We start from the raw sequence: 15,197 nt of genomic DNA, 5'->3' as shown, positions 1-15,197 counted from the left end.
GGAACAAAGGAAATGGAATTTATACAATTGTTAAGAGATAATTAACTGAGACAGCATGTGATGGAAGGGACAAGAGATTCTAGAGTGTTAGATCTGGTCATAACATCGGAGAACATATCAATAAGTGATTTAGTTACAATGTCTCCACTTGGGGAAAGCGATCATGTGGTCTTGACCTAGGAGATTGAAAGACGTACTGAATATTCTATTAAGAATGGGTATATGTGGAATTACAAGGCTGGTGATTATGGCAAGCTGATAAGTCAGCGTTCAGCTGTATTATGGCATGAGAAATTCAAGGGGAGAGATGTTGATGGTGCGTGGGAGATTCTCAAGGAGTATTTGAAGAAAGCTATATCGGACTGTATTCCCAGAGTCAGAAGGAGAAATCAAGTAGGAGTAAAATGGATGACTAATACTATTAAACAAGAGTTTAATAGTACTAATACTATTAAACAAGAGTTGCAGATAAAGAAAAGGTTGTGGAAGACGTATAAAGAAAAAGGTGATGAGCCTTCCAATGAGCAATATAAGGTACAGGCAAAGAGAGTAACCTGTATGGTAAGGAAAGCCAAAGCTAATTATGAGAGGAAGCTAGCTGATGAATCCAAAAGAAACCCTAAAGAGTTCTTTTGCTATGTGGCTAGTAAAAGGAAGAATATCCATGGAAAGATTACTTTAAAAAGTATTGATGGTAAGGAAATTACTGAAGCTAATCAAATAGTTGAGTTGCTTAGTGATCATTTCGCAAAAGTGTACCATCTTTGTAGTGATAGTGCAGTGTCAGATGTGCCATTGACTGATGAGAGTATAGAGATAGATGAAATTGAGGTGCTTAATATATTAAAGAACCTTAATGCTAACACTGCCATTGGGTTAGATGGCATATCGGCCCATGTGTTACGAGAATGTGCAAGAGAATTAGCAACTCCTCTAACCAGGATGTTTAATTTAAGCCTCAGTTCTGGTAAAGTGCCAATAGAGTGGAAAGAGGGGAAAATAGTTTCATTGCACAAGGGAGGCTCTAAGACTGATGTTGCAAATTATAGACCAATCAATATATCTGGAGTGGTGGTTAAGATTTTGGAGAAATTAGTTAAAATTAGAATTCAGGACTGGGTGGACAGCAATATGATACTTTATAAGGGGCAACATGGTTTTGTGAAAGGTAGGTGTTGCCTAAGTAATTTGCTTACGTTCTATAATAAAGTAACAGTGGAGTTGGATAAAGGAAATCCTTACTCAGTGATACTGCTTGACTTTGCAAAGGCTTTTGACAGGATTCCACATGGAACTCTGTTACATAAATTAGAGCAAATGGGTTTGGATCCGAAGATGGTGATTTGGATTAAAGGATGGCTGGCGGACAGATATCAAAGAGTGGTTTACGGAGGAGCTGAGTCCAGGAAAAGGCAAGTGACTAGTGGTGTACCTCAGGGCTCAGTTCTTGGTCCTCTATTGTTTAATTTGTACATCAATGATATTGGAAATACCTTGAATGGAAATATCCACTTGTTTGCTGATGATGCAAAATTGGGAAGAGCGATAATCAATTCAAATGATGTGGATATTTTACAGGATTACTTAAATAGGCTGACGCTATGGACTGAGGTAAATGGCTGTCAGTTCAACGTGGCTAAGTGTAAGGTGATGCACTTCGGGAGGATGACATCGCATGCTGTTTACTATATTAACGGAACTGAACTGCAGGAAGTTGATGAGACAAGAGACTTGGGAGTTATTGTGGACAGAGAACTTAAGTTTAAAGGGCATATTGCTAAGATTGCCAAAACATCACATCAAATTACATGGTTGTTGAGAAACATACTAACAAGCAGGGATAGGGAAGTTATTCTTCTACTCTATAAGGCATTAATAAGGCTGCATTTGGACTATTGTGCACAGATCTGGTCGCCAGGATTTCTTGGTGATGCGGAAGTGGTAGAGAGGATTCAGAGGCGGGTTACAAAGATTGTTGCAGGTCTGTGGGATGTTCCCTATGAGGATAGATTGATGATCTGTGGGCTCCAAAAACTAGCTGATAGACGTAGGAGAGGAGATATGATAGAGGTATTTAAATTGTTAAAGGGATTTTACACAGATTGATACTGATGATATTCTTAAGACCAATGCAGGATGTGAGAGAACGAGGGGCCATCCCTGGAGATTGTGTAAGAGTGTGGTTAACAAGGGTGTTAGGACTAGATTTTTTACTTGGAGGGTTGTGAATGGGTGGAATGCTTTGCCAGAACTGGTTGTGAATGCTTCAACTGTGAATGAATTTAAGGAGAGGTATGACAGGTATTGTGTAAATAATGGTTGGTGTGTCAATGTCGGGTCTCCCGCGATGAGTCTTTTGACTCCATGGAGACACCGTTAAAATAATAATAATAATAATAATAATATATAATAAATAAATAAAATTTATTATTATCAACATTGTAATAGAAATTGGTACTAAAAATGAGATAAAATCCGTTTATCCATTTTTTCCTGAAGGATACTTAAAAAAGCGGGACCTTTGGAATTAACTCGGAACATTTTTATAAAAAAACGGGACTGTCCCTGGTAAAACGGGACTAATGGGTTTGTATTACCGCTACTGTTATTAATATATATATATATATATATATATATATATATATATATATATATTTTTTTTTTTTTTAATTGTATTAATTCCATTTTTCAAGCATCTTAAGAACAATTAGTGGTGGCACCTGGTGGCTTTACTAAAGAAATTGTTTTTAGAATTTTCTCTCTTATATGTTTTGTGTATGTTGTCTGCAGAATTAAAATTATTTCAGGTACTGTTATTGGTTTGGTCTAAATTTTCTTGTAAGTTTAATATTTAAAGCACGAATTAGTTGATAACTGTTTATTCATTAACAATATCAAGATGATGCAGCCACAGAAGTATAAATCAAAACTTTCGAATAATATTTTGATGATGAAGGTGAGTGTTTTTAAAGTATAATTGAGACTATAGTTATTTAGTTAATCCAGTTGTGGCATTAATGAGTGACTTTTGTTGGCTACGTTATTTGTTCATTTTTCAATTTAAAAAATTTTGGAGTAAAGTGGAGCTCATGATCATCGGCAAACAATATTACCAAACCCAGCAGGTCGCTTACTACACGTCTTATTATCATACAAGAAATTGCATATATATCGAAGATACATCGCGAGACGCTAACACTAATAATTATTTTTGCACAGTATCCATATATCTGAAGTAATTCGCAGACTGACACCACCAGTCCATTTCATTCATTCACTCTCCGAGCCAAAAAAAAAAAAAAAAAAAAAAGTCCTCACGTCATTACTTACCAAATAATTTCCACCGGTGACGGTTTTAATTTTCATTCCTGTCATGCATTAAAACATTTTTTCTAACATCAGTTCTATCAAACTCTTTTAGTAATGCATTGTTATATGAAATCCCCCCCCCCACGCTTCCCTTTTTTTTTTTCCGATTGCGAAAATCTTCATTTTGCCCAGTTAAGGTGAATTTCATAGACCTATTACCATCTTGGTTACTCATGTGGATCCTCTTAACCACTTATCAGTATGTTATTCAACTGATCCTGGCTGTTTTGTCCATATATGGTATATAAACATTTAATCTTCAATTGCATAATCTCACACTTTCCACATTAAACTGACAACTGTTATCCATTGCTCACACTGTCTATTTAAATCTTCCAGCAGGACTTCTATATCATCTTTATGAACTGTTGTTTTATATTGTTTGACATTAACTGCAGATAGGTGGATATTTTCTCAAATAATTTCATATATCATTAGTATACAAATGAATCATCAAGTACAAAGTCCTGCAGCACTCTGTGGTCACCTGCATTCTCTTGGATTCTGTTCTTCCAAATACTCTATTCTTTGATGCTTGTCCATCAGTCTTCATTTCCATATTACCAGCTTCATCTAAATTTGTTCCAACTTTTAAGTAATAGTTCAGTGTGGTATGCTGTCAGATATCTTTGCAAAGTCTGGCAGTATAATGACATAGTCATTTCCTTTATCCAGTCTAACTGTTCAGGATTACAGAAATCAAGTAAATTACAATATACTCCTCACAAAGGATGCAGCATGGAAAGCTGTTCATCTTCAATAGACATGATGACAACATGGCCACATGACATACACAGATACCACCTGCAGTGATCTTATTAATTACTTGTGATTACAAGAATTGTATAAATCTAATTTTGTGATATAGGGAATAAAAGATTGTATTGATATAATATTTTTATCGTGTTTTATAGAAAGGTGTTTATTTTCAGATTGATCTTAAAAATGGTAGTTGGTAAATTTGGGTGTCATTGATTTAAATTATGTTAGACATACTGTATTGATTATACCAACTTCAAAAGGTCAGATTATTTATCAAAGGCTTCAGACTGAAGGAGAGGTAAGATGATGTAGTATGCTGTCTGTGATGTTCATGTCAGAAATGATAGTACATTATATTGATTGTATTAACTTTAAAAGATCAGTCTTGAGTATCAAGGGCCCATGTTTTACTAACTATTGTATTGCACTGTTGATGGATTTTGGTAATTGTTTTTTTGTAATGATTTATGTAATGTATGTTCCCCCCCCTGTATATGTATGGTTAAGAAATTTTATTTCTTAAACATACATATACGTTTGAATTTAATTCCTTTTTAGTAGTAGACAAGGTGCACTGTGTTGCCGAAAGTGTTCGGACAGCAACCATTTGTATTTACCATTGCTGTCAATATGAGCTCAGGCCCTCTTTCATTGCTATTAGCCTTCAGGGTAATCTCTCGACTAAGTTCTGATAAACTGCTGCTGAAATTAGTTTCCATTCTTCTTGTAGTGTGGTGAACACCTGACAAATGTGAGTTGGGCGAGTAGATCTGGCATGCAACCTTCACTCCAGCTCATCCCAAAGATGTTCAGTAGGGTTGAGGTCGGGGCTTTGGGCTGACCAATTTAGTTCTTCCACCTCCATGTCTTCAAGCCATGGAGCTAGGGCCGTTATTTTGTGAGCAGGTGCATTATCATGCAGATACAGGAAAGGGCCTAATCCAAACTGTTGGCACAGTGCAGAAAGAATGGAATTGTCCAAAATGTCATGATAAGCATCAGCATTTGAAGATCTAGACACAGAAATCCATGGGCCTAGTTCAAACCAGGAAAAATAGCCCCTGACCATTATGCTACTATCTTCATATTTCACAGCCAATACAAACATTCCTGTAAATATTGTTCAGGACGTGGCAATCTGATCGACGTGCATGCCAGGTCCAGACACGTCCATCAGATTGCCAGATTGTGTATACCACGATTCATATTTCACTGGATCCTCTTTCATTGATCCACAGTCCAATGATGGTGTTGTTTGCACCATTCAAAATGACTCCAGGCATGCAGATGTAATCGAGGGTTTGTGAACCACAGCATGACCATGAAACCCAAGAGCAAACACCTACCAGCTAATAGTTCTCTCACTGGCATCCATTCCTGAGCTCATGTGGAAGTCATTTGCAATGGTTGCTAAGGATGATGGATCATTTACTGTGACAACATATTTGAGATCACTAGATTTTAATCCCTAGAGGGCAGGCTAAGAAAAAAGATTAGTTAACAACGTAGATGTAATTTAACTGTATAGAGTGCAACAGCATGTAGCTTGAGATGAAAAGCCAAACTGCTATATTTTCTGGATGATGACCTCAATACAGGGGTCAAAATGTCAAGTTATTATTTTATTATTAATCAGTAAAATAATCTTTTCAACATGTGCGTTTTGTGTCCCTAAATTCATAAATATGAATGTTGATCACCGTGTAACCTTAAAAGAAAGAGGAACACATTTGAGAGTTCACCAGTCCCCACTGATAGTAGACCAGCCACATGCAATGTGGCAGAAATCTCTTAGACCGAACGACTGAACTTGTGTGCCCTATCACACCAGTTCAAATAGACTCAACTCTTTTTGTTCGCTAATCCTGATGTCAAAGAATGTCTACACTGCTAATGCCCACATGCCTATGCTTATGTTTTGCAGACATGTATCTGCATCATACAGGTGTGGCAACATAAAGCTATGGAGCATTCAGACACATTTGGCAGCATAGTATATAATGTTAGGTTATATCACTGTACTTTTTTAATGGCATTTGTAGCATAATGTTTATTGGATACACTTATTCACAAGAATAATAGTAACTTTATTACTGAAAATATTTTGACCAGAAACTAACTGGTCATCATTGCATCAGCATGTGACTCAGCTCTATAAATAGGATTAATGTTCTTTGTTCTAGCTTCTCCTTGTGATTATGCTGATGCACTGATGATGGCTAGTTAGTTTTGAGTCGAAATATTTTCATTAATAAAGTTACTATTATTCTTGTGAATACATGTACATCTGGTTTTTAATTTGCGGTTTTTGTATTTTTTTGTTTATTTTGTTATTATTGAAATTTTTATATTGTATTTTGGTGTGTTGTTAGCACTTTTTTTTATTTTTGTAAATTTATAATTTTTTTTCTTTTCTGTTAGTTCATGCTTAATGTTAATTCATTTCTCAATTTTGCCTTTGATCAATTTCTCCAATATCTTAACCACCATTCCTGAGACACTACCGATCATCCTGTAATTTGTTAACCTCTGTCTTGGAGCTTCCTTTATGCAAAAGAAGTACTTTGCCCCCTCTTTCCACTCCTTCAGACATTCTCAGGGCTAAACCTTAAATAATCTGGTTAGAGGCATTGCTAGTTCCCTTGCACATTCTTAGTACACATGCCAGTATAGCACCACCAATTCCTGTTAAATCTTTCACTGCAGGATCTCCACATGGATGATATACCATTTCAAAGTAATCACTTGTAACTGAACTATTTTTTCTGCTATCAGCATTAATTAAAGTTATTCCTTCCTTAGTCATTCTTCCTTTTACCTCATCATATAGTAAAAGAATTCTGTAGAATTTCTTTTGGGCCAACTTTGCCTTTTTTGCTATGCATGATCACCCTTCTTTCATGCAATTTGTACCTATGAGCCTTCTGTTCTCATTATATTCTTCACATTTTCTTTTTTTGAAGCTCTTGCTTAACGATGTTACTTATGTATTTAATTCCTATTCCAAGACAGTATGATCCTGTCTAGAGATCTGAGTATTATTAATTCTAAGGGGAAGCGAAGTGACAGAACTATGTTTTGGTAGCATTTGAAGTTGACAGGGTTTTATTTTGAACCATTTTCCAATATACACCAAAGATTGTGTAAATAAATAATTTTCTAAGGTAAGCAAATTCATTTCATTTCAAAATTAATTTTCATAGCAATGAGATTTGATGTTTATGGATGCACACTCATTCAGCAAGGACAAATTAAAAAAAATGAAAATATAGAACATCATGTATGTTTGCTGACTTGTTCGTATTTTGATGTGAATATTAATTTTTGATAGTTAATTGTAAATATGATTTTCAATCCAGCAGCCTTTCTTATTGTATGTCACCAGTGCTTTTTTTTTATTAGAAAAAAAGGTGCCGGTATTCACCATGAAGATGTTATTACAGCAACTTCCACACTTTTAACATATCCTCCGATATACCCTCGTCGTCTCTAGATCGCTTCTTGCTTTTGGTATCAACTGCAGAATGACAACCTCAGAGCAGCCATGAGTACACATATTTGTTAGGGTTGAACTGAGTGAGAGGAGGACCTACTATCCTGATGAACATCAGTGAAGAAATTGTCTGTACAAGCAGAGATGACCTAGATGATGTTACTATAAGATTGATCTGAGAGAAACCCCTTTGACATTCACTGGAAGATATTGCAATTGTGCCCAAAATGTGCTTTAGAGGAAGTAGTATGTCCGGGACTTTATTTTCTTGAAGATATTCACGGAAACCACAAACTGGTTCTCTTTCATTTAAGTGAAATTTGCGTGCTAATTTGTAATTTCAGCTTCAAATGTCAGATGCTTTCCAGGATTTTCTGGCCAATACTTGAAATCTAAAATCTTTGCACATTCAGGCAAATCAGCATCATCTCCTTCAAACAGCCTCTTTCAACAGCTTCTTTCAGACTTTTATAGAAAACAGATGAACTTATTGCAGGACTGTGTCTTTCATTTTTATGGAGCTCAATCCCTTTGAACTTCATGTTCTTCTGACTTTGAAGAGAAATACTGTACAGACCATTTCAATTCCTTTTTAAAAAAGTTGAACTGTATTACTTTATCTTCCTGTTTGTTTTGTATAAGTCAATATTTCTCTATTGTAAATCTGGACTTAGTTCACCATGTTCTTGGATAGCATCACGCATAAGACCCAAATGAAGAACAAACTCGCATGACGTTATTTTTCTTAAAAGACCCTCATAAAGAAAGCAATCTCTTTTGCTTCTTCTGCTGTCTTCTTTTGCTTCCAGAAAGTGGTGGACAAGGGCTTCAAAGTCTTGCCATACTGCAGAAACAATGTGAAAGCTAGAAGCAACCCAGCGAGTGCTTAAAATTCTGCAAAGTCTTGCCACACTGCAGAAACAGTGCGAAAGCTAGATGCAACCCAGCGAGTGCTTAAAATTCTGCCAGTTTTAAGAAGTTCTAGAGTCGCTGCACATTCCTGTAGTTCCCTAGCATTCTTAGGTGAAGCATGATAAGTCACATAAAGTTTGTCCATGAAACTCATAAAGCGATTCACTCCTGCCACATTATTCACTGTGTCACTAACAGACAATTCAAGGTGATGGCTAGCACAATGCCAGAAAATAACACTAGGAAACTTTTTTGCATTAGCCTCCTTACACCATTACGCACACCAAACAACATGGCTGCACCATCACACAGTTACAGACAATAAATACTCCTTTAAGTAATCTTCAGATAATCCTAAACACTCAAGATGACTAATTAAAGAGTTTAGAATTCCTCTAGCAGTTACATCTGATAATTCGATCAAATCTAGGAGACTCACAGGAGCCGAAAGTTCAGAAAGAACTACATGAACAGTAACAATCAATGTTATTGTGTTACTGACAGTTGTTGATTCATCAGTAAGTAACGATAGTTTGTTCTTGGAGTTCACTATATTGTATATTAATGTTTTTCTCATTTCATTTGCGATATGACTCACAATGTTAATGCAAGCATTTGCAGATTAGGCCATTAAGTTCCTGTAAATTTATTTCGTCTTCAAAGTTGTTAAATGATTGATTTCTCCTCGCAAGTTTGTAAGCGGTTCAAAACACTTTTTCTGTTATGTCTTGATTATGAGACCAAGTATTTAGGAAAACTTTCTCTGTTTCATTTTTTGCTTCAGATTTTATTTTTTGGCATGCTTTGTGCACTGCACTCCGCTAATGATCATAAATCTTTTTTCTTAATGACATTAACTGTTGCTTGCGATATTCTCCAAAATGACTGATTTTACCATTTGCCCACTCCGCTGAAATTTTCATTCCCATGTGTTTATCGACGGCAAGACTTCCGACATCATGGCACACTTTACAGCCCAACATTTTATTCTTGCCATACAGCCACTCGTTTCTCTTGCAGAAGTCATTTTTCTGCAAAAGTGTCCAACATTCGGGCCAATCATTATCAGAATCCGTTTTCTTTTGACCATGTTGATCTTCAGTCTTGGTTTTGTGATCTTCACCAAGTGTATTTTCCGTGCTAGTTTTTTGTTTTACGGGATCACAAGCAGATTCAACAATTTATGCTTCTTCTTCAGCCTTCCTTTTTTTACTCATGGATATGAAGTAACTACTTATTTTACTCATTTTGAACAATGATTGCACTGATTTAACTTAGATTTATTCATAACTCACGTGAACACCTGCCTGTTGTAGAGAGAATATAGAACTGATCACCTGATATTGGAAGCAATCGGAAGTTAACGCAACTTCCTGTTTCCGGTTGCGTACCAACTATGAAACAGGGTATCAACTTATGAGTAATCAAAACTGAAAATTCAATTTGTGAACACAGTACCATTTACCGGAATATTTATAATACATTTTGCCGTCAATAAATCGCAAATTTTTAAAAACTTAAAAAAAAAAGGTGCCGGTACTGCGTAACGTTGAGTACCGCCAGAAAAAAAGCACTGTATGTCACTATTTTTCATTTAGATTTTCTAAGCAGTTAACTGGTTGTAGTTTTGAAGATTTTATCACAATTTGAAGATGGTTTACCAAAAAATTTATTATATTTAAAATATTTATTTTTGTTTCCTTTCTCTCACAAGTCTGTGTGGAAAATGTTCTCTTTTTTTAATTTTTTTTAAGTTTATGCAAAAGAGCAAAGAGAAATATGAGCAGGAAGCTGAAGAGGAAGAAAGGAGAATATTGTATAATAGAGAAATTCCAGATTCAGTGATAAAAGAAGGGTGGGTATTACTTTATTGCTATTTTTTAAATATATGGTATGATTATCAGAATGTTTTGTTGCAACAGATGAAGCAGCAATTTGTCTGATATCAAAAGGTATTCTTTTTTCCTTCTTTTATGGATAGGCAGTATGTCTGTTCCATCTTAAAAATTAATCATTCCATCTTCATTTTGGTCCATTATCTCTCTTTTCAGCTGTAAAAATTTATCTTAGTAATCTTCCTGCTGTCATTCATTCAGCATGATCTTTTTCCTCTGTTCTTGAATAGCTTTGATAATACTAACAAATCTTCTAATCCTAATAGTATCCTCAAAATTGTGCCTTGAATTAACACCAATCATCTATTATCTCTATCATCATTCATAATCATCCAGCATCTACAACAAGCAAGTCTGTATTGAATCATTTAAAAAAAATATTGAAGTCAGCCATCACACTATTGATCCATTATCCTTAACTTAGCTATATCAGTAATAATGGAAAAGGTTTGATCAGTGCCAAAAGTGTCATAGCAACGCATGGCTTGAGAGACACTCATCAGAGTTTGGGATGATCCAGTGGCTCCCAAGGTCCTGAGATTTAAATCTGATTGAATCTCTCTGGGATGCCATAGAACAAGACATCAGATCCATGTATCCAGGACTGAGGTCTAAGGCACTGTTGTTGTCTAAATTATGCAAAGAAAAAGGGGAAATATATTTTGAATGTGGGCAATCATCTTGATTGTAAGGGAAATGGCACTCCCATGGACCCCTAGCTGGATCTGTCCTCTTCTTCTTCTACTTTGAGGAAGATCCACTTACTTTAATCTTTCTTATAAGGCCTTATTATTATTATGTGACACCTCCAGGGAGTCCAAGGACTCATTGAGGGAGAGTGTGCCAACAGCATTGAATGATTGAACCCTGTCCAACTACTAACCGCACTCAAACTTGCTTAAGCTATTAGTAGCAGATGCGCTACCAATCGACCAACCTTATCACCCAACTCTTCTTATTTTATGACTCTTATGCTATTAGAGTACTCGAGGGCCATGGGATCTTTTCATTTCTAGCCTTACAACTCTGTCCTCTCTATAAACCTTACTATAATTCTTCTATAATTTCCCTTTTCAATATACCCTATTCCTCCTATGGGTTTAAATTCGGAAGAAGGCTAGTTCAGAAGCCTTAAGGTAGCAGCCCTACTACTGAACTATTCCATCGTCAGGCTAGTCCCCTGACATGGAGAACATAATTCTACTTGTAAGCTGACAGAAAAAGATAATCGGATTGAATCTGTGGAAAACGACCCTGGAATGGAAAAGGTAAAACAAAAATGGAAACGACAAAATATAATACACATAGCAAACTGGAATGTAAGAGGAATAGCATATAAAGAAATAGAATTAGACCAACTATTAAATGAAAGAAATTTTAAAATAGCAGTAATCACTGAAACAAAAAAGAAATTAAAAGGAACTATGAGAATTTTAATGTGATATACAGTGGAGTCGACAGAGACCAAAGAGCACAAGCAGGAGTCATGATTTGGATTCATAAGTCCCTTTCAAAACAGTTAAAACATTATAAATTATGGAATGAAAGAATAATAGAAGCTAGAATAAAAATAGATAGAGGCTATTTAACAATAATTGGTTGTATGCCCCAGAAGAAGGAAGAGAACAGGATAATATGGATTTTTATAATCAGCTACAAAACATATATAATAAAATAAATAAAAATGATTACATAATTTTAGCAGGAGACTTAAATGCAAGAATTGGAAACACGAAAATTAATAATAATATAGGAATACATGGAGAACATACCCTAAACAGGAATGGTAAAAAATTGATTGACTTTATAGTTTATAATAACCTAAAAATAATGAATTCCTTCTATAAACATAAAGACATACATAAATATACTTGGGCAGCAAGAGGATAGAAATCAATATTAGATTATTTTATATTAAATGAAAAGACATCAAAATTTTCACTAGATGTTAGAGTTCACAGAGGATATGAAATAAGCAGTGACCACTTCCTTGTTAAAATAAACTTAAGATTACCACCTAAATGGTTACAAGTAACAAGAACAGAAAGAAAATTTGAAACATTTGTTTATAAAACTAGACTATTGAATGACACAAATGTACAATGGCTATATGAACAAAGAATTAACCAATATCTAGATAAAATAAACCAAAATGAAGAAATAGAAATAGAATGGCTTAATATAAAAACAATACTAAATGCAGCAGGAAATGAAAGCTTAGGAAAGACCAAAAAATTCAATAAAAGGAAAAAACTGAAGATCTGGGATGATACAATCAAAGAAATAATCAAAAAGAAAAAAGAAGCCTATCACAAATGGTTAAGCAGTAAAAGATTAGAAGATGAAATAGAATATAAAAGAATAAGAGCCATAGCTAAAAAAGAAGTCAGAAAAAGACAGAGAGAATCATGGAACAAATTTGTTTCTAATTTAGAACATGATTTATATAAAATAAGACCCAATGTATATAAGATTTTGAAACTTTAAATGCAGATACCAAAGAAAACATAAAATTAAACACCGAATTGAAATTAGAAGAATTTCTAAATTACTACTCAGAATTGTGGACAGATAAATATTTTAAAAAAGACAACTGGCAAACAATTAACGAAAATGAAAAGGAAATAACTGAAGAAGAATTAGAAATCAGCCTGAAAGAAACAAGAAACAGAAAATCACCTGGAGAAGATAAGCTAGGTTCAGAACTATATAAATACGCAAGAACAAGATTCAAAGAAAGACTCTTATTATTTTTAAATAAAATTTATTCAACTGGTATCCCCCCAATAGAATGGAAAAAAGCAATTGTGATTCCTATCTTTAAAAAAGGTAATGAGATGACCCTAAAAACTATAGAGGTATCAGTATACTAAATTCCTGTTACAAAATATATAGCAGAATCTTAAATAGCATACTAATGAAATATTCCGAAAACTTTATTTTAGAAGTAGAGAATAGATTTAGAAAAGGACGATCATGTATAGACCCGGCATTTTGCCTAAAATTAATAATAGAGAAAAGAAGAGAATACAATTTAGAAACACATATTGCATTTATTGACTTTGAAAAAGCATTTGATAAAGTTTAAAGAAATTTTAATATGTTAAATTATTTAACATATTAAAAGAAAGACAAATACCATATAATATCCTAAAAGCTATCACAAGTATATATGAAAATAATCAAATACAAATAAGATTAAATCATGAGCTATCATATACGAGAGAGATAAACCAAGGGGTCCAACAGGGATGTCCCCTCTCAGCAACTCTTTTTAATATCTACTTAAATGAAATAATAATAAAATGGAATAAAAATTTACATCAAGGAATTAAACTTTCTCCTGCAGTGAACTTAAACACCTTCCTTTTTGCCGACGACAAATAATAATTACAAATTCTGAAGATAACTTACAGAAAGCCAATTTAGATCTAAATGAGATAGCCAGAGATTATGGTATGATAATATCAACAGAAAAATCAAAAACTATGGCCTTTAAAGGACAAGATCCAGCAAGAACTAAAATAGTAATAGATAACAAGATCTTAGAACAGGTGAATTCATTCCTACCTAGGATGTATGATCACATATGAAAAAGATATGAACGTAAGAATTGCAAAATATTTAAAAATGACAGGTGTAATTAACTCTATATTTAAACCACACCTAGTTCAAAAACAAATCAGACTAAAAGTATGCAATACATTAGCCCTACCAGTCAATGTATGGAAGTGAAATCTGGACAATAAAACAAAAAGACAAATATTAATAACATCAGAAATGAAGTTTATGAGAAGTTGCAAAGTATACCCTATTTGATCACAAAAGAAACGAAGAAATTATGAAAGAATTAAACGAAGAACCAGTAATAGAAAAAATTTAAAAAATATAAACATAAATGGATGGAACACATTCAAAGAATGAAAACAGAAAGATTACCAAAACAAGCCTTAAAGTGCAAGCCATTAGGAAAAAGAAAACCAGGACGTCCTCTTAAACGATTCAACGATGACTTCTAAGGCCAGAACAGGCCATGCTAGGACTAAATACTTGATACGCATGATGATGATGATATTTTGAATGTATTTAGAACAAGGATAAAAATTCACTCACTATTTGTCTCTGATAACTTGCCTTTGTCGAGTGGATTTCTTGAGCCTGTGCAAAACTGAATGTACAATATCTTACATTCTGCTTCATTATCCGATTTTGCTTTGTAGAAAGTTGTTGTAGGTTGTGTTATAGGATGTGTGTCTGTTGTTTCGATAGGTGATGTTGAAGTAATTCCTTGTTAATGTTATGTAGTGTTTCAGGTTTTTAATGCTCGATTCCATGTGTCGCCATATGCTGGTCGGATATTGGTTGTTGTGTGTAAGGTGTTCAAATCACTGTTGACACAGTTTTCCCATGTAATGTTTCTAATTTTGTTAGGTGGCTGTTTGCATAGACTGTTATACCGTATCTGAGTAGGGATTCACAGATACCTTGATATAGGAGTTTTTTATATTGGATTGAATAATGTCTTTTACTTGGAAGAGTTTTGCTGCGATGATCCAGAGTTTGGTATGTAGGTATTCTATATGTTTTATCCATTTAAGGTGGCAATCTATGTAGAGACCAAGGTATTTTACATGTGTTACAGGTTTGATTTCTGGACATTGGCAGGTATTTTTGTTGTTATTGCAGTAGTATGTGTGACAGTGTATCGATAGTGGTGCGGGGCGCATGATTCTTGGGTTGTGTATTATCAACATCTGTGTTTTGGT

At 34.4% G+C, this 15,197-nt stretch overlaps 1 protein-coding gene across 1 annotated transcript in view; it reads left to right on the top strand.

Annotated features, from left to right (window-relative positions):
• Positions 1 to 2,778: 2,778 nt before the first annotated feature.
• Positions 2,779 to 15,197, top strand: part of Mpp6 (M-phase phosphoprotein 6) — a 37,751-nt gene continuing 25,332 nt past the window's right edge. Inside the window, exons 1-2 of the mRNA XM_090402068.1 lie at positions 2,779 to 2,956; positions 10,291 to 10,391. Of these exons, the coding sequence (XP_090258194.1) occupies positions 2,900 to 2,956; positions 10,291 to 10,391 (158 nt within the window). The 5' untranslated portion in view covers positions 2,779 to 2,899. The remainder of the gene's footprint in view (positions 2,957 to 10,290; positions 10,392 to 15,197) is intronic.

The sequence above is a fragment of the Typopeltis vanoorti genome, chromosome 12, assembly GCF_054136105.1.
Source record: "Typopeltis vanoorti isolate ZY-2024b chromosome 12, IOZ_Tvanoo_1.0, whole genome shotgun sequence".
Lineage (NCBI taxonomy): Eukaryota > Metazoa > Arthropoda > Arachnida > Uropygi > Thelyphonidae > Typopeltis > Typopeltis vanoorti.
This window is presented reverse-complemented; position numbering and strand designations above follow the sequence as displayed.